A 19,632-nucleotide genomic window follows, 5' to 3' on the forward strand; every position below is an offset into this window, starting at 1 on the left:
GGATAAGGCTATCAATAGCAACTAGCCATGATGGCGGTGCTCTGGCTCTACAGTCAGAGGCAGCAATGCTTTTAAATATCACAGGAGGGGAGAGGGCTCTTTTGCCCAGGTCCTGCTTGCAGGCTTCCCATTGGCATCTGGTTGGCCGCTGTGAGAACAGGATGCTGGACTAGATGGGCCATTGGCCTGATCCAGCAGGTTCTGCTTATATTTTCCAAGAATCATAATTAAAATTCCATAAAAACAGAATTACAAACAAGTTGAACATCTAAAACAGCAGTAATAAACACCCAGCTCAACTGAATTCAGATTCTAAACACCATCCTGAATAAAAAAGCCTTGCAGACTCCTAACATTTTTAAAAAAAATAAATTTGTATAAAACACTTCATCTGACGATCATAGGGTAGTTTACAACATAAAAACATTCTTCTGAAAATGATCACAAGTGTGCTTTGGTTAACTTTCTCTGGAAGGCCATTCCACAACCCTGAACAATCACCCCCCATAAGCTCAAATCTTTGCTGAGGTTGACTTGACCTCCAACAATGATGGAACACTGAACAGGGCACCAGATCAGGTGGGAATAAATCATTCTGTTAGGTGTGCATGTCTAAGGCCATAAAGAGCTTTAAAGATTAAGAACAGTGAGTGGTATCCAATTGTACTGAGAGCAGATCCGTTCAAATGAATGAACATGACTAACTTAGGGCCATCAATTTCAATGGGTCTACAACTCAGTGTCTTGAATTGTTAGCAGATGGCTCCTGCCTCCCCATTATCACCAGGACAATATCAGAAGATCATGGGTAACATTCATCCTGGTTTTAGTGAATACTCTGGGCAGGAGCAGATGCATCTTTGGAATCCTGCAGAGCAGGAAACAGCTTCAAGGCAATTTTGGGGGGGGGGAATCATGTGTGGGGAACCCAGGCTGCTTCTCCTTTCTATATTTCCCCACTTTGAAACTGATTTCTTTAAAATAAGGAAGTTCCTACAATGTGCCTTTGACCCTCTCTTAACTTGCTTGCTCCATATGTGGATCTTAATATGGGAAAGACCACAGTTTCGACTGATTTAAGGCGTATGCCACTTCATACTTCTTGTGTGAATATGCCATAAAACACAGGAGACTGTTTTATAAACTGGAGAGTAATCCAAACAAAGAGTGAGGCGAAACATAGTTGGGGACAAGTAATACCTTCATAAAATCGGTGTCCTTGGCAAGGTTGGAGACTTACGGAGAGAACTGAGAGAGAGAGACCTTTTGCAGAACAATCTTGTTTTATAGCAGTGCTTTAAACAATCCTAAAAACTGACTAGAAGTACCAATATAGTTTTCCATTTCATGTTTGAATTCTTTATCTCATATGATTTCTTGCAGGCTCTTCTTTAGTATTCCTTTGTGGACTCATGTTCTTTCTCATCTGATCCTCAACCAGATGTATAATAAGGGAATTTAGCAAATATAATTGAATGTGGATGTAATGGAAAAGTGGGTAGGAGGGAGAGAAAACTCTTAAGAAATCGGCTCATGGAAACACACTTACCTGTCCAAGAAGGTCCTCCTGAGCAATATAAGGACTAGCTACTCATTTATTTATTTTTGCAAAAAGTATTACAATGACATCATCATTATGTGTCCAGAGCACTGCCTAGTCCTATGTTGTTCGATAAGTTTCAATTCTTAAGGCTCAAGAATGTGGGCAAGGTGCTTGAACTGGTCAGGGTGACCACTTGTGTTCTGGACCCTTGCCCCTCTTGGCTGATAAAAACTAACTGGGCCAGGAAGGTGATTTATGCCTCCTTGTAAGAGTGAATGGTCCCTGCCTGCTTGAAGGAGGCAGTAGTAAAACCATTCCTTAAGAAACCCTCATTGGAAAATCAAAGTAATTACCGACCAGTTGCCAACCTTCCCTCCTTGGGGAAGGTTCTTGAGCAGGTGGTCGCAGACCAGATCCAGGCACTCTTGGAGAAAACTGATTTTCTAGCTCCATTTCAATTGAGGTTTAGGCTCAGTTTTGGAGCAGAAACTGTTTTGGTTGTAAACTGCCCTATGGGCATAGTCAAGGAGGGGCAGGGAGGGGCAGCTGCCCCCACGCCAGATCAAGTGAAACAACAGGAATACTTAACTAACTGACCAATCACATCAGTTCTGTCCCTTAATAAAAGTCCTGCCCCCCCAACAAAGTCTTGCCCCCCCAACAAAAATCCTGGCTACACCCATGAACTGACCTGTGACCCTCATATGAAGGGCTGTATAGAAATTAAATAAATAAATAAATAAATAAATAAAACAAGTTAGTTTTAGTTACTTGCATACATATTTTGGCACATCAATGGCATGGTTTCCATACTGGAGCAAACCAAGTTTCTGCAGGCATAACAAATAACACAAGTATGCTCAAAATGAGTAATTTGAATGTTACATTCTAGGGCCAAGGACAGGCAGGGGGTAAGCAATTGACCAATTGACTGTGGTCCTTGGCATCTTCAGTTTTCACATATATGTAGGATAATGATACTTGACACATTGTTTTGCCCATTGAAGTAACTTTTAAGTGCTGTTAACCTGAGAAGATAATTCTCCTCTGGCTAGACAGGATAAACCTGGCACAAACTCCTGTCTTCTGGATTTGTGCTAAGCCACCTTACTGTAACAAAGGGACACAGACCTTGGCAGATATAATGAAAAGAGAGTTGAAACTTTGGATTGTATTACAACACCTGCCGTAGGAAAGTTAGCCTAATAATGCCACATTTGTGAACAATTCATTTTTATCAGATAGCATTTACAAAGAACTGCTGTTCCTTCGTGGATAGTTTGATAAAAGAATGTAGGCCAGCATACCTTTGGTACTTTATAATATCTATTAACTTAATATTGATAGCAAAAGAGATCACTCATGGATTTGCCAGACATAAACACAAGCAGTTCTACTGCGTCCGATCAGACCAACAGCTTAGCTTAGACTTAACTAGATGCTTGTGAGACATTTCCAAAAGAAGCTATTATGTCAACCTACACCAGGACCCTGGTTGCCAGAGCTATTAGCCACTGTTACAGTAGAAGAAATGATGTGGTAGGTTTTTGTTTAATTCCACTCAAATTCAGACCTTGGGATTTTGGGTGATTTCAGAAGGGTCAAGAATAAAAGGCAAAAATGAACGGAAGATGTCCAAAGGTGCTGTAGAAGTCAAGACTCGCTTTATTTTTAGAAAGTTGTTTGACACATTTCAAGCTGTGCAGCTTTTTCTTTCCAAGGGTATTTCCCCTGTGCAACTCTGCAGAGAAAGCAATGTTCTTTTTGCACTTGCCTTGTTTAGGTGAAGAGACAGGTGGTATACGGTGGGGGAGAGAACTTGCTCTCTCTGGAAAGGGTCTTGCAAGAAAACACCTTTTCAAGGGCATTTAAAGCCCTAGTTAGCTCATTTTGGGGCTGTGCACACATTACCAGTTTAAAACTCAACTAGGCCTCCCCCCCCTCAGTTTGGATTAAAACTGGTTTGGGTGAAAACACGTCAAAATGCAGCATTTTATAGGAAACAACAGGATAGATACAGGATTGTGGCTTACATTGTGCATATACCACTTGTGCATCTATGATCAGAAACAGGTACTTGTTGGTAGTGGCACCTGGTTTGGTTTATGGAACATCTTCCTTTGAGTAAGTTTTTACTCAACATGAAGAAAAGCCACTTTGCCACAATTGTCATACAGAATAATACAGTGGATTATAATGACTTCCGCCTTGAGTTACAGTTTATAGTCCTTTATAAGTTTATTTAGGATATTTCACAAAAGAGCAATTGATTTTGACTCCCACTCTCCTGGAGGAACTGTTGCCAATGTGGTTTCTACCACAGCTTCACTGTTTTTTTTTGCTTGCCAGCTAGGCTAGATAATCAAATGCTTTCATTTCATTTAGTGTAGGGCTCCAGGGAAATCTGGCTGCTTTCATGTTTTATAGCCAAACTCTGAGCAGAGAGCTTGTGGGTTATGTCTTTCAAGAAAAAACAACATTGATTTTCTTCAGTTTATGCTGAACATAGCATTGTAAAGAAGTCTTAAGACCCTTGATTTTCCAAGGGTAGGATTTTATGGAAGTCTGAATTTATTATTTATAAATTCTGCAGTACTATGCACACTTAACCTGGGAATAAGTGTGCATAGGACCAAGCAGCACAACTTGCTACTACTCAGAACAAAGTGTAGTTCATCTTGGTTGGATTTGAATTTTAAAGAGCAGGCAAAAATGTGAAATGTACCCGAGTAGGAACTATGAACCAATATAAATCTTATGAACTCATGCTGCAAATGCAATGCACACTGCGTTAGAAGAAACATGTTAGAAGACAAAAATAAATTATATATAATGCATATTTCACTTGTAATAGCTTATGGTTCAGCTTCAGTTATATCATGCAGGTTCTTTTTTTCTTTTGGAGAAAGCTATATGTAGCAGAATCAAGGGGCGACTCTTTGCTGGAGGTATGCCAGCCAAGTAGCTATAGGGCAGTGCTGCTGAACTTTCTACCTCTGGCCCCACACAGCGTTGACATATGAACCACATAAGTTTGCCCAGAAGGAATGCAGCCCACAGGCTGAAAGAGGTTCCACACCCCTGCTATAGGATATGATGGAAGCTCCCTATATCTGGTGCAACACCCAATATGCCACTGCTGTTGCTTATTCACTGGCACAACTCTCCAAATATGCTGGCTGAGCACTCCATCAGTACATCTGTTCCTGGAGCCACTGGAAGCCAGATGAAATTGTTTCTGGCATATGCCGGCCCCAAAACCCAATCCTGAGCAGGGAAATACAAGTTATAAGCTATTGAGCAAGTGCTTCTGTTTTAGGGAAATAGGATTGTATGGGATTACTTGCATCCTTTTAAAAATCATTTCTCTTGGTATGCATGTGCTTGATGGAGAGCAGTGCAAATGTTTAGTAAGGCTCTGCTGGTTTTACAGACCTGTAGAAGATGTACATCTGCTGTTAGGACGTTCAGAAGGTCAACAATGTAGTCTACTGTACTAAAGTACCCAGCAGTCTCTGTAAGGCTAGAGTCCCCAACATGGTACATAGGGACACCATGTTGCCTTAGGCACCCACCAAGTCTCCCTTTCCTCCATTTTTTAAATGTCCCCCATTTTTGGAGACTTGGTAGTTTTAGCTGTTACTGTACTTATTTGGGGTTAGGGTTTTGCCTGTTTTAAGGGAGGTGGCTTCTGAGTATTGTCATTCTATGAAATGGGTATTTTGTGGTGCCCACAACAGTTCTGAGATTTAAAAATATGCCCCTGGGGATCCCCTGCTTCTTAGGGACATATAGGAAGTAAAAGGAATCAGGAAGCAATGAGCTTGCCATGGAATTAAAGAAGAGTTCTAGATTGTGATACAGTAGCAAAAAATGCTAATGCTTTTCTAGGCTGCATCAACAGAAGTATAGTGTCCAGATCAAGGGAAGTAATAGTACCGCTCTATTCTGCCTTGGCCAGACCATACCTGGAATACTGTCCAATTTTGGGCACCACAATTTAAGAGGGATGTTGACAAGCTGGAATGTGTGCAGAGGTGGGCAACCAAGTTGATAAAGGGACTGGAAACCAAGCTTTATAAGGAACAGTTAAAAGAGCTGGGTATGTTTAGCTTAGAAAAGAGGAAGCTGAGAGGATATATGATCGCCATCTTCAATTATCTCAAAGGCTGTCACATGGAAGAGGGAACAAGCATTGTAGGGCAGGACTCGAACCAATTGGCTTCCAGTTATAATAAAGGAGATTCCTACTAAACATATGGAGAAAATTCTGACAGTAAGAATTGTTTGACAGCAGAATATTCTCTCTGAAGAGGTTGTGGACTCTCCTTGCTTGGAGGTTTTTAAGCAGAGGTTAGATGGCTATCATGAATGTTTTAGTTGAAATTCCTGCATTGCAGGGGATGATCTTTGGGATCCTGTCCAACTCTACAATTCTATGATTCTATGAAATTAAAGAACTACAACAGGAATAAAATTGGTTAAAGCAACTCAATGTCTGAAAAGATTTCCTTGATAGAGAAACCTCAAGGATATATACAGCATGACAAGTTCTTTGGGAGGCACTGGCAAAACTTATAATTTCAAGGGAAAACATGCTGTTGGTTCTTAAATAATAACTGGCAGATCCAACAAAGCAGGCCAGCCTATCCAGTAGCCTATTCCAAGCTTATTCTGGTTTTATGCAAAACTAAAGGTAGAAGACGGCATCAGATAAAATAAAGAATCTGGCATGAGGCCTTGGCTATGATCCATAAGCTATTACGAGTACAACCTGCATTTTCTACATCTAATTTCTGCTTCTTCTTTTTTTGAGTTGTTGTATCACACCTCTTTTAACAGAGTGGCTGCTGTATGTCAACTAAAATGGCAAGGCAAAATTAACAGAACATATTGTTTCTTTTCTCTTCAATGCAGGTTAAGAACTTACTGGACATGAGTGTGTTGGCCTTTGTTCCAGCCATTTTCCTTGGAATACTTGGAGGACTTTTAGGAGCAGTTTTTGTTTTTCTGAATATAAGAATTAATAGATTACGCATGTGGTTCTTCAACACAATTCCAAAAACATCCCTCAGAAAAACAGCTAAGCTCTTAGAATCTGTGCTGGTTCTTGTAAGTACTTAATGGTGTTTTGCCAAGTGTTCCAAAGTTACAACTGTGCTAGCTAGAATTAAGACCTAAGTCTGAAAACATAAAGGTTACTAGAACAATGGAAGGTGCTAAGTTGCCACATAGAACTGGCAGAATAACAGCAGATACTCAGAGGCCCTGAATCTATCTCCTACCAATATTTTCCAGTCTTTCTGAATTATGCAGAAGTCTAGTCATTAACAACCAGGTTAGGATTGTAATTTACAACAGTTATTGTTGATATTGCTACATAATATATTGTTTGGGAATATATCCATAATTCATAAATTTATGATCAGCTGTTCAGACATATTTTGATCTTATCACATGCATACAAATTTAAACAGAGACTTTGGGGTTAGGGACCCACATATATGGAAATAGATAAGAAACAAGGTAACTCTGAGTACCTTCCTGCTAAGAAGCTGCTGATCTCTAGGCTATGAAATGAGAGGTCCTTCCATGCAATAAATAAAAGATTATTTCTTCACTGTATTTTTTATAACAACTAGCTTAATTAACTATTGGAACATTATTATTATTATTATTATTATTATTATTATTATTATTATTATTATTATTATTATTAGCATTTATTTAATTTCTATACTGTCCTTCGTTTAAAGATCACAGGCCGGTTTACAATATAAAAATGCAACAATACACACCATAACAACAAACAAAAAACAATAACATGGAAAGATTACTTCAAAAAGTTTAAAACAAAACAACAAAGCTTGCATTAGAATTTTGCTTAAGAATGGAGATTGGCAAATGCAGTTGATGCATGAATAAGGATTCTGAGTGCAGGGATCTTTGAAGCATAGGTTCATGGGATTCCAGATCAGCATCTATGCTTCTTGGCCTGACTTTAATCATTTCTTTTGTAATTAAGGAATTTCCCCTTATTGTTCTTCAATACACTCACACATTTCTCCTCTGACTGACTGACTGTTCTCACCACCATGTGAAAACTCAGTAGGTCACACATGGTAAATATTACTGGCAAAATGAGTGTTTATAGAATAGACAAGTCCTTGCATAATGAGCAACACTGACTATTGTTTGGATGCACTTGAAAAATATGGGTCAAGGCACAAAAGAACCATTTGGGGAGAGTTCTTGCACACAGATCAAACCCACCTTACTCACCTACCCTCCTTAACTTCCTCATAGTTCCTTCCCTAGCCAAGCAGCAAGAGAAGGTGGACAGACATCATGCACCTGTTAATTCTCCTGTGCAATATACTTAAAACATAGAACACTTATTACAGGTACCTATTGCCTACTGTAGGAAGGTGGGAAAGTGGGCAGTGGGTCCAGTGAACTGCCTCTTGCTTTGGAGTAATGTGGCTTCAGTCCCTGCATGCTTTAGCAACAGATGAAAAGCAGTAATAGCATGCTCCCCTGTCCTTCACTGATTTGTCTCCACCTCCAGGATGTGGTGAGTTCAGCCCTTGCTGCCTTAATGAATAGAAGACAGGACCACAACAATCATGGCTAGCTCGATCGAGGATTCTGCACAGTGTTAAGGTTCGCCCACACTTCCGCTTGTCTTGTACCTAGAAAGCAAAGGTCTGAGAGGTTATCTGCTTGTCCTGTGCTTTTTTAGTACAGGTTCAAGCAGCTTTTCATCTGTTCCATTGCTTATCCTGGGAAAACCTTCTGTTTACCACTGAATCAGAACCAACATCAATCTGCAGACAAACTGACATTTTTTTCTGATTCAGCGGTAAACAAGTAGGAATACTAGATCTCTTGAAGAACTGTTCCAGTAACTAACGGAAGACAATCACATACATTTCCAATCCTAAAACCAGTACAAAAGAAGCCAGAATTCTAGTCATGGATTGCTGGATTGTGAACTTTGATATTAGATCTTTCAAGAGCTTAAATACACCTTTCTTATATGAACGTGAACTTGAGTTGGTGTGTATAAGGGTAAATGTGTTTATTTTATATTCAACATTTCTCTCTTACATATTTTTAAAAACACGTACAGGTTTTGACCATTACTGCAACGGTCTACTTGCCATATTTCTTTCACTGTACTCCAGTCAAGAACCTCCCAGAATTTGAACCATCTACTAAGCCAGAGAAGTAAGTAGTGAAAAGAGAAATGCAGGCATCTTTATAAGTGCCACTGGCTTCTTCAGTTTCAGAATTGGTCCCTTCATGAAGCTTAAGTGCAACTTCCTAAGTTGCTGGTGCTAGACCAACAATTTGCTTGAATGTAGGAGCCCAGGAAATGAAATGTTTCCATCCATCCACCCATCCATCCATTCATTCCATTCCATCCATCCATCCATCCATCCATCCCAACCTTCCTATCCATCCTATTCTGATGTTTCTATTAAGAAACCTTTCAGAATGATGTCATGGAATCATAGAAACATTTGGTTGTAAAGAAATCACAGAAATAATCCACTTGGGTAATTCTCAAATGATGCATCTAAAGTAAATTTCAATAACACAGTACCTGTGGGTACTAGTGTGTCCACCCCTCTTTATATGGCACGTATGAAAGGTTTCAGTAAATGCTTCCTCACAAATCACAGTGCATGAGATATTGTTAGCTCTTCCACCTCAGTTCCTTTTTGCACTATCTTAGCCTCTCCTACACCTCTCCTATAGCAGCCATTTTGTGTTATGCCACACCCCTACAGCAGCCATTGTGCAACCCCCACTGGAGGTGCACAGCACTTTATTCAAATTCCATATGTGCCCCCTGGCCCCAAAAGATACCATATTTTTCGCCCTATAGGACGCACTTTTCCCCCTCCAAAAATGAAGGGGAAATGTGTGTGCGTCCTATGGGGTGAATGCAGGCTTTCACTGAAGCCTGGAGAGCGAGAGGGATCAGTGCGCACCGACCCCTCTCGCTCTCCAGGCTTCAGGAAGCTATTCGCAAGCCTTGGGAGTTCCCCCGGCAGGCTTCCCCCACCCCCAGCCTCACAAGCTCCGGGAACGATGGCGAGGTTGAGCGCAACCTCGCCATCGCTCCAGGACCCCAAGCCCCGAGGCTAAAAATGAAGCCAGGACAGCGAGCAGGATCCATCCTGCTCACTGTCATGGCTTCTTTGCTCTTTGGAGCTTCGGGGGGAAATAATTTTTTTTCTTTATTCCCCCCCCCAAAAAAAATAAGTGCGCCCTACGGGCCGGTGCGCCCTATAGGGCGAAAAATACGGTAAGTGACCTTGCATCTAGAGTTATCAGTGAGTTATAGGCTCTTTTGTGACTGGATTGCTCCCCATTATACACATTGCAACACAAGGGCTTAAAAAGGAGAACTGTCTTCTGAATAAAGAGATGGAGGCTAACTGCTTAAGTACAGAACATATGCACGATGTCAATCATATAAGCACAAAGCTAACTCCTCTTCTTAAACTAAGTTTAGTTTCAAATTTCAAGAAATAGAAGTGAAACAGTTTACCAAATCATTGAATACTTTAAAAAGAACCAAACAAGCACCAATTCTAGAGTTATTCAATGGATAATAAATATTTTGGAGAGATATTGAGGACTTCAGATACTCACACATGTGTTGAAAGAACATGTGAGGGGGAGTTGTGGGTCCACATGGGCTAGTCCCACCCCTAACTGGTCTTTGCTGGATGGTGCACTTTGATATTAGATCTTTCAAGGGCTTAAATACACCTTTCTTATATTTAGTTGCTGTGTTATGGGGCTCTACATGTGTACTTTCCCTTTATGAAAGGGAGAATACAGATTGGGTGAGGATTATGAAAGGGAGAATACAGATTGGGTGCATATAATGTTCTATGCACTTACATGCTCCTCTGTTGCATTTGGAGCTGGGAGGAAGATATGTCTATCAAGGATGGTGATGACTGGCCCAGTCTGCTTGCTCTGCCTCACATGTTATTCAATACATGTAGTATGTCTGAACCCCCTATTGCAGTATGTATTCTACTCATGAATACAATGTTGTTTCTTTTATTTTTGATTTTTCAAGTATAAGCCAGCCTACGTGGCACATTTCAGAATATAACTGTCCCCTGGGAACATTCCAGACTGGACCAGATGGAGCGAACTATTCCAACCAATCCTTTAATGAAGGTATGCAGGAGGGTGGGTGGGGAGTAGAACTAGGAATAGGAATGACCAGCTTTCATGTACCGGTAACTGCATTTCTCCAGCTATGCTGTTTCTCTCCAGAACACAATTTGACCAAAGTCTTTGATTTCACTGTTACTTGGGGTTGTCTGTGAATAACAAACTAGAAACAGTTTCTGAGGCATTCAAGGAGATCAGATGCTTCTTAACCGTTTTATGCTCTTCTACACTCTTCTAGAGACTTTGGTAGCTCAGCCCTATTTAGGAGTTTGGTCACAGGACATGATAGCTTAGGTGGATAGGCAGCAATACTAAAAGGACTTGCCTTGCCTATCTGCCCAATGAATCTTGAGTTGGAAGATGTGGCATAACAAACAGCAACCACAGTCACAATGATCCACCAGCATCAGTGTCCTTGGTGCTGTGTAGAGTTTAACAGGCAAAAGCAAAGCTAGACAGACCTCCTCCACATCATCCTTCTAATCTATAATAGACAATGGAAAAAACAGAAGGTGGCATGGAAGTAGAGAGGGGAAGGGAAGGTAGCAAGGGATGGATCTGAACAACTTACATGTCCTTAATTGTGGTTTACAGTTGCCAATTGAGATTGAACGGTTAAGCCATTGGTTTTGTGAAAAAAGTAATTTTGAGACCTGTGCAGATGTAACTCCACACAGAAGCCTGTTTGATAAACTATCTGGACATTAGAACCCTTCTGTTTGTTCTTTCTCTCACCTCCCACCTTTTCAATCTCATTTAAAGCTGCTGCTCTCTTGGCTGAGAATGGGATGAGAGGAATCACGTACTTATTCAGACGTGGAACTCATGAGGAATTTGGATATGCTTCTCTTTTTACGGCACTTGTATTCTACTTCTTGCTTTCCTGCTTGACAGCAGGCTCTGCCATTGCAAGTGGTTTGGTTATACCTATGCTGTAAGTACTGCATTCATTTTATGCTACTCTAGGACGCAGGCATCTCTACGGAAATCCCCAATATGGTGAAAGTCACTCAGTACATTCCACTTACACCACACATTTTCAACATTGCAACTGCCTACATGTAAACCAAAGAGGTTAGTTATTTACTACATATGGTGATGTGTAAAAATAGTCATGTATACCATCCACCTCTTATTCTGGACAAAATAGATTTGCATTTATGTCTCATATCAGAAAAGCGGGTCAGCTGCCTTCAGAAAGATGCTGAAAAGAGCAGGCAGATCTAATGATTTATCAGAGCCTTTCTGTCTTTGCATCTCAGGTTGGTTGGGCTCCTCCAGGCTGGTACTTTCTTGCAGGAATGTTGTGAAATGTATTATTGGCACAGTAATAGCACATTAGTGGTGGATTTATTCTGCTTTATTATTTCTGCAATTCTTCCCCAATGTTATCACATTATGGTTGTCTAGTGGTACAACAAAAGCACCCCTCAGAACATCTGTAGTATGTAAAGCAATGGCAAGATACAGGATGTGCACTGATTGGAAATGAAGCAGTGTGACCACCCCAAAACTTTGGCAGGTGTAAATAGTATTGAAAGTGGGAATGATAGCAGCGTGACCACAAATCATCGTGTCTGTGCTATAAAAAGGATGCCTGGAGATATTATTTTGAGTTCCTTTGAGATATATTGCCAAAACGTAGCTTTTCTTTTCAGGTGATTTAAAAAAATTTCAATATGCAGCTTCTACTTATATGTCATGCAGTAATCAGAGACCTTTCCTCAAGATGCTGCTCCTAGTATGGGGAAAAAATCACAAACATTTCAATTTCAAATGCTGTGGGGTATGTGGCTGTGTGTATGTCAGAGGCATCTGTTGACTAATGCTTGGGACATCACTAGAGATTAGCAACCCACAGCTCCTACCAAACCATTATGAGAACTTTTATGAGAACTTGTATCCAACGTAGCATGAAGTCACTTGTTCTGCAAGTGCAAGGAATTATCATTGCAAAGTGAAATTTCTACCACTTCTCTCCCCCTGGGCACTCCCTAAATCTGCTCTGGAGATTCCTCCAACCTCTCCTTCTCAGAGAAGTGTTTCATCTCACCAAGGTAAATTTTTGCACCTTTAAAGTTCAATTAAAAGAATTGATTTGATGTCTAAGAGTGTTGAATGCTGCTCTGCTGTTCCACATCAGTGTTGGAGGGCACATATTGTCTTTTAACAGGAAACATGGAAAAAACCAGACTATCGCCTCCCACTGAAGCAGGGGTTCTTTTTGAGAAGGGGAACTTTCAAAATTTTCTAAAATTTAGTTCATTGAAGGCTGCATGCTTTCCTCTCCTGTGCTACTTGCCTGTTATTTTATCTAACATCATTAGCAAGCAAACAAGCCAATTTTTCAGAGCATAGCTGGCCCACCCTTTCAGCAAGACAATCCCCTTCTATAATGCAGAGACAGGTTGTCATGCTATAGTACCAGATCTCTGCTAGCACAGTAACCAAGAGAAAATGAAAACCATTTATCTGCCCTTTACTGTCTTCTTTTCCTTTGCAGGTACACAGGTGCATTATATGGCAGGATAGTTGGCTTGATACTGGTTTCCATTTTGGGGGTTCAGACTGATGAACGCAGTGCATGGATTGATCCAGGGTTGTTTGCCGCAGTTGGAGCTGCTTCTTTCTTCAGCGGTGTTTCAAGGCTAACCATCTCCCTAACAGTTATAATGGTATGCAATAAACTAACTTGTATGCTGTTTCTCCATTGGCCGCCATGATGTTACCAAATGCCTCAAAAGCATATTTGGTATTCTGGTCTCTGAGTAGTAGACTGGCAGTGTGGAGGAACACAGTCAAAATCAGCAGCAGTTTGCCCTGCTTCAAAAAGCTCTGTGGTAGAAAAGCTGGAGCCCTGCCAGAATCCTTGGAGCTCGTGGGCAGAGCTTCCTTGTCCTTTTCACATGGTCAACAACTGAGTAAGGTGAAGAATGAGGAGGTTGCTCTGTACATCTTTACAGGCAAGCATATTCTAAGCATGTGGGACCCCCCTCCTCTGGGCTGGTGATGTGGAGCCCTGATTGTGTTAGTAAAATTTGATATCTGAAAAGCAAAACAAAACCAACAAATCCCTGTCTGAACGTTTTCTAGTCTCTGTGTTGAAAGCTGTGTCCAGCACTATTGACTTTTAATAATAAAAAGGTCAGAAACAGTACAGCTACCACAGAAAAGCTGTAACTCAGAGTATGCAGAAATCATGGCACCATTAAGAAAATTTAAAAAGCTGAAGGGTCTGCAGTAATGTTGGCTACTCTGTAATATTCCTTTTTGAGACGAAAAAAGGACTTGGACGTGACAATGCAAAAACATAGTTAAAAGGTGGTGACCTTGAATTGTAAAGTGCATACATTTTTCCGATACCGTTTGATAGGTTCCAAAATAATTTTGGAATGTTTGCTTTGGCTCTCTACGCAGTCTTCCATTTGGAAAGAGTTATATGGTGGTGATGAACAGGTTAGTAAAATGCTTTTTAAAAAGAAATACCAGACCCCACAGGCTTTTGCCCACTTCTTCGTTCTTGGCTGTTTCCCTTTTCCATGTTGATACTTAGCTCTCTGCCTTTCTTTTTTGCTGAAAGTACTAGGTCTGATGGTAACATTTCCACATGCTCCTATTCCAGTATGGAGAAAAGTCCACTTCATCCCAGTTAAATAACTGTGCTTAAGCCCATGCAACTCTATATGAGGCTGAAGACTGTTTGTTTAAGTATTCTATATTATACTAATTAATTAAATTAGCTATTGCTTGATGGCCAAAAGGGCTTCTCAGTGGTTTACACTTTATAAAATCAATGTAAAAAAATATAGCCATACATAATTAAAGTACACAATAAAACAATTTTATCAAAATATTAAAATAAGCTCCCACAATTAAAATGCACAACAAAACAAGCTCATTAAAACAGCATAAAAATTAAAAAAAGCAATTAAAACAATTAAACAGGAGGTTCAAGCCAGGAAATCAGGGGAATGCTTGTTTAAGCAGCTGTGACTTCAAGAACCAGCAGAATGCCAATACAGACAGGTTATAATATTTTATGTTGAGGGACAAGCTTCAGTTAAGTACATTTGTATCTGCAGATGCAACTATATGGAGACATACTTTACAAACAGATTATTCAGCTATTGCAAACGGCATGCAATATGCAGTGTGGCAGGAAATAAAATGAATGAGATCAAGCGCATTTCCAGACTATCACTATTTCGGGGTGGGATTCATACACATACTGGCAAATTCAGTATGCACAATTATAGTTGATTAGGAGTTCTTGCACAACAAATCTACTTCCCAAAAGCGATGGAAAAATGTACTGGAAAGTGTGGGATAACACTTGCATTGACTCAACATCTTTTGACCTGCCCACCAACAAATCGGAATGAATGTTAATAAAATAGCCAGTGTTCTCCAATCTCCCTGCAAGCAAATTGGGATGAATGCCCAATAAATAGGTCATCTGGAAGTGCCCCAAGAGTCCATTGGCCAGGCTGTCTCTACTATCCACTGAAATATCTCCTCAGGCAGAGGATCTTGGATGACAGAAATTATTGCAATGACCCTTATATGGCCCAGAAACAGGAGTGGTTGGAAATCATCTACTCAGTCTCTTAAATTGTACTATAGCTAATAAAGTGCTCAAAGACCACATCTGATTAAATCTTAGTATGAACCATTCACATTGTCTCTTTTGGGAAGCCCAAATGGAATAAAAGTAGAATGCTGTTGGTTCTTTAGGCAGCAATAACTTAAACATTGCTGGCTCAAGTGCAAACCTTACAGCTGTAGGTGCACATCCAGCCGGAAACTAGTAGTAATCTCCTCATGCAGATGGTAAGAACTGGCTTTGGATGATAAAATGGAACGAAATCTGAATTGGAGAAAGATATAATTGTACGTCTCAAGAGCCAAATACAGTTGCAGCCAAAAGTAACAGCTGGCCTTATTTGTGAAGGGAGTGACAAGCCAGTAGTGAGGATTGGGAGGGCAATGGTCTTTTTTGCTAGATGGGAACAGTCTTAGAGCAGTCACTAGGATAGACAGAAGCAGAATCACAATGACAGTTCTGTGTACAACCGGAAGTGCAGCTGGTGCTCCAAATACCTTCAGCCAATGTATGCAGCTACAGCTATTGCTCATGCTCTAGGATGAACTGTCTCAGTAGTTGCTCATGGTTAAAGCATGACTTCAGTTTCTTTGTATCACGACACTGGATCACAACCTTGCTGACATTTCCTCTTGGGAAAGGAAAATAATTTTCTAAAAGGTTCCCATCTGTTACAAAACCCACCAAAACATCTGTCAGCGTCATTAAGTGCTTTTCTGGCTGTTCTCGACATACACTAGTGGCAGCAATTTCAGAGTGGAAGTGTTCTGTTGAGCAAGCAAAAATGGGCAAGTGCACCAACCTTTTTCTTAAACATCATCGTTCAGAGACTTCCGATGGTTGTAACAACCTTTATGCTGTGATTTGAGTAACATTGCTAGAACCAATGTGTTAGCTAATCGAGTCTGCCCTCAGATTCCAAGCATACCTTGAGTAGAGTGAAACATGAACATGAATTCTATATGGTCCCAAGCTCTAACACTTCCTTATAACCCCTCCACCCTGGCACTTGAGAATTGCAAGCATCAATTTTATGTATCCCTTCGATGTAGGAACATCTAATGTAGGCCTGTTAAAGGTGAAGTTGGAAGAAATGCCTGCATCACTTTGTCTACATTTGAAACATAGTGAAAGTATGAACTATGCAGTATCCCATAGTATGTAGAGCAATCTGGAGTTGGAAGTGAACAGGAGGAGATTAACACAGCAAGGGATATGTGTGTGCGTGGTGGTGGTGGGGGTATGTGAAGATTGACAGAAAATTGATTTAAAAAACCAACCTTCTCCGTTCTTAGTACTGCAAAATTATCTGAGCTAGTCGGTCTTCCAGGCTTCAAGTGTATGCTGTACTGTTGTTTGTTATAAATGAAAACCAATACAATGTATTTTAAAATCTCCAAAACTCTAGTGATAACAAGATGCTAGCATAGTGATGCAGCCCTCTGGAGTTAGTAAAAATATAAAAACCTCAGAATTATTAGAGTTGTGCATCCTTGGTGTAAATCACTTTTGTAAAGTGTGTTAGACAGTTCTGAGCTGGATTATGCGGTATCTTTTTCAAGAAGAGAAAGGGAACTTGGTGAGGAAGGCAGCTGTTAGGTTTTAAGGAAAGTTCACATTTACCACAAGCCACTTGCCTTTTTATGAATGTAAATAAAAATGGTGCTCTCTTTGCCTTTACAATTTTTTTTTTGCACCTAATGACTTCATTTTTAACTAGGTTCTCCCCTCCAATGAATTTGAGTAAAAAAGATCGTCAGTAAAAGTCTGCTGGATCAGCAGGCCCAACTCTAATGAGGTTCCATTTTGACTACATTTTCAAAACTGAAAGCCAAACCGAGAAACAAGTTAACCATGGTGTGACTAAGAATGAGGACCAGAGCTTTTATCAGTAGTTTTATGTAAAATGTGTCTTTTGAATTTCCTGGGCAGCTGCCCTCCTCTCTTTGATGTGCCATGCCCTGTTGATGCTCTTAATGAAATGCATAAGTATGTGTTATGTAATAAAACTATAATAATAGACAGGGGGCCAACTGGTTATAATGATGTGGGGCATACATCACTGTAGGGCTTACAGAAAAATTCCATCAGTGACTAAAATAAGGTTGGTTTTTTCTAAAAGCCTCTGAAGCATTCCACTAAGCGTGCAATTATGTATGAGGTAAGCAAAGTGAAACTAATTTGCTGATTTATGAATTATAAATCCGCCTATTAATGGTATTTTTCCTTAATCCATTAGCAGTGCTGGTTGTATAGGAGCAGGAACCCTAAAGGCAAGTCGTCTTTAGCATGGCCTGTTACCTCTATAAGACCTAAATTACATAAGATAGCAAAATCAAGCATAGCTAGTAAATCTTTCCTTGTGATTTGCCCCCTAAGTGCACTTTACATTGCACATGATTAAAAGATAAAATTTACTGGCTGTTAAGCAGTTTTTCTTTCTCTTCCTTTTCTTTCATTTTTTTAAAAAAAATCTTAGCACCAATTTGTCTACTTCTTATATCTGTCCCTTCAGTGTAAGTTCTGTTTCTACAAGGTATAGGGCTAGGGGAAGTTTTACCTATTATGAGCAGCCCAAATCAAGTAGCAAGTTTTCTTGAGGTGGGGTCTTTTCAGATTATCAGTTTATAGAGCAGCAGGTGTGCTCTTGTCCATTTTTTTTTTGCTTGAGATCTAGTTCTATTTGAGGATACAGTGTTTCCCCAGAAGCCAAACCTTATTGGAGAATTTGAGTCTTTCCCCAGTTAGTGCGGCTGTTATGATTTAGAGAACTGTTCAGAATTATATTGTTTCTGTATCATTATTTGTGGTGTCACCACTGCACACTATACTTGACTTACTAACAGCCAAGAGAAAGATCACTGTCCTGAGGAGACTACAATCTAAAATAGTTAAGATTATATTTATACATAAGTGTAGTTATAAGGAATGAAATTAACATGTGTGTTACATAGTTAAATTACATTTGAAGAATAGGATCCAGATAGGAGCTCCCATATTTAAAAACATAAAAAAGCAACTGTGCACCATTCTGATTTGGGAGAAGGTTAGCTGTTCACTCTTTCACTCCTTGCTATTTTTCTGATTAAAATTGCCCCTCGTTAAGTTGCTGCTTGACCCACAGGGAGAAATGTACAGATATATCATGGGTACTTGCAAGTTTCTTCCGATGGGACAAATAATAGCTTTGGTGAGAATAATTTCAATCAGGAAAATGGCATAGAGGGAAAGCTTTAAGCCTCTTCCATGGTGCTTTTGTACTGTTCCAAACTGCCCATTCCATTGCAGCTACATTTAAGTGTTGAAACACAGGTGATTTTGTACATGGCTCTCCCTTACCATGTCTAGATTGGTCCATGAACATCTACCTGAGAGTAGCTGTTGTGAGAGTGACATCCATGATGATGGGTAGCACAATTCCACCCCTCTGTTGCATCCTATATTGTGCCTTGTACTCAGGGGAACCACACAGCTGCTGAAGCTGACTAATCTCACGGCAAAGTGTGAAGAAATATGTCTTGACAGTTTCACATGCAGTACCTAATAATTTAAGACTTCATCTTCAGTGGCTGCTGAGGTGAAACATTCAAGTGGATTCTTTACACTTGCTTTGTAACAGTCTTATTATCTGTGTGAGTCTCCTCTTTGCAGGTTCAGTGCTCTCTCTTTCACACATCTCATGTGCTGGAGCACACATAATTCACCTGTTATTGAATAAGGGCAGCAAGGCTATGTCAGTTGCCACACATCAAGGTTATTGGAAGAGTAGTGAGGCAACCACCCATCTATTATAAATGGGCTGGATGTTGTAGAATTACCTTTGAAAGAAGACATGCAAGACGTTCTGACCAAGGTTAAATACAGATAGGGCAGTTATTATTTTTCTTTACAATGTCCATGGGTGGGACTGCATAGAATCATGGAATTTTTGAGTTGAAAGGGACACTAAAGGTCATCTAGTCCAACCTCCTGCAATGCAAGAATCATGCCCACAGCCATCTCTGGGTGGGTTCGAACCATCAACCATCTGGTTAACATCCAGATACCCTAACCCACTGTGGCACCAGCCCTACCTGTCATGTTAGCCTGTCTCTGATCACTCCCAGGGACATCTGCAACCCCATTTTCATCCTGCTTTGCTACCCAGACTTTCCAGCCACTTCAAGATGGTCTTACCTGTTCAGGGGTGGGGGAGAGACTTTAAAACATCAAGTCAGCCCTTCGACTACCTTGTAAAAAACTTTTAAGTATTTTAAAATGCATTTTAGTGATGTTCAAC

General features: G+C 40.2%; 1 protein-coding gene across 1 annotated transcript in view; it reads left to right on the forward strand.

The window, feature by feature from the left end:
• LOC308593237 (chloride channel protein D-like) overlaps positions 1-19,632 on the forward strand; it is a 63,452-nt gene that overhangs the window by 10,640 nt on the left and 33,180 nt on the right. Inside the window, exons 6-10 of the mRNA XM_081205350.1 lie at positions 6,461-6,655; positions 8,676-8,773; positions 10,650-10,753; positions 11,513-11,684; positions 13,254-13,425. Coding sequence (XP_081061476.1) covers positions 6,461-6,655; positions 8,676-8,773; positions 10,650-10,753; positions 11,513-11,684; positions 13,254-13,425 — 741 coding nt within the window. The remainder of the gene's footprint in view (positions 1-6,460; positions 6,656-8,675; positions 8,774-10,649; positions 10,754-11,512; positions 11,685-13,253; positions 13,426-19,632) is intronic.

This window comes from Podarcis bocagei (genome assembly GCF_964188305.1).
Source record: "Podarcis bocagei genome assembly, chromosome: 8".
Lineage (NCBI taxonomy): Eukaryota > Metazoa > Chordata > Lepidosauria > Squamata > Lacertidae > Podarcis > Podarcis bocagei.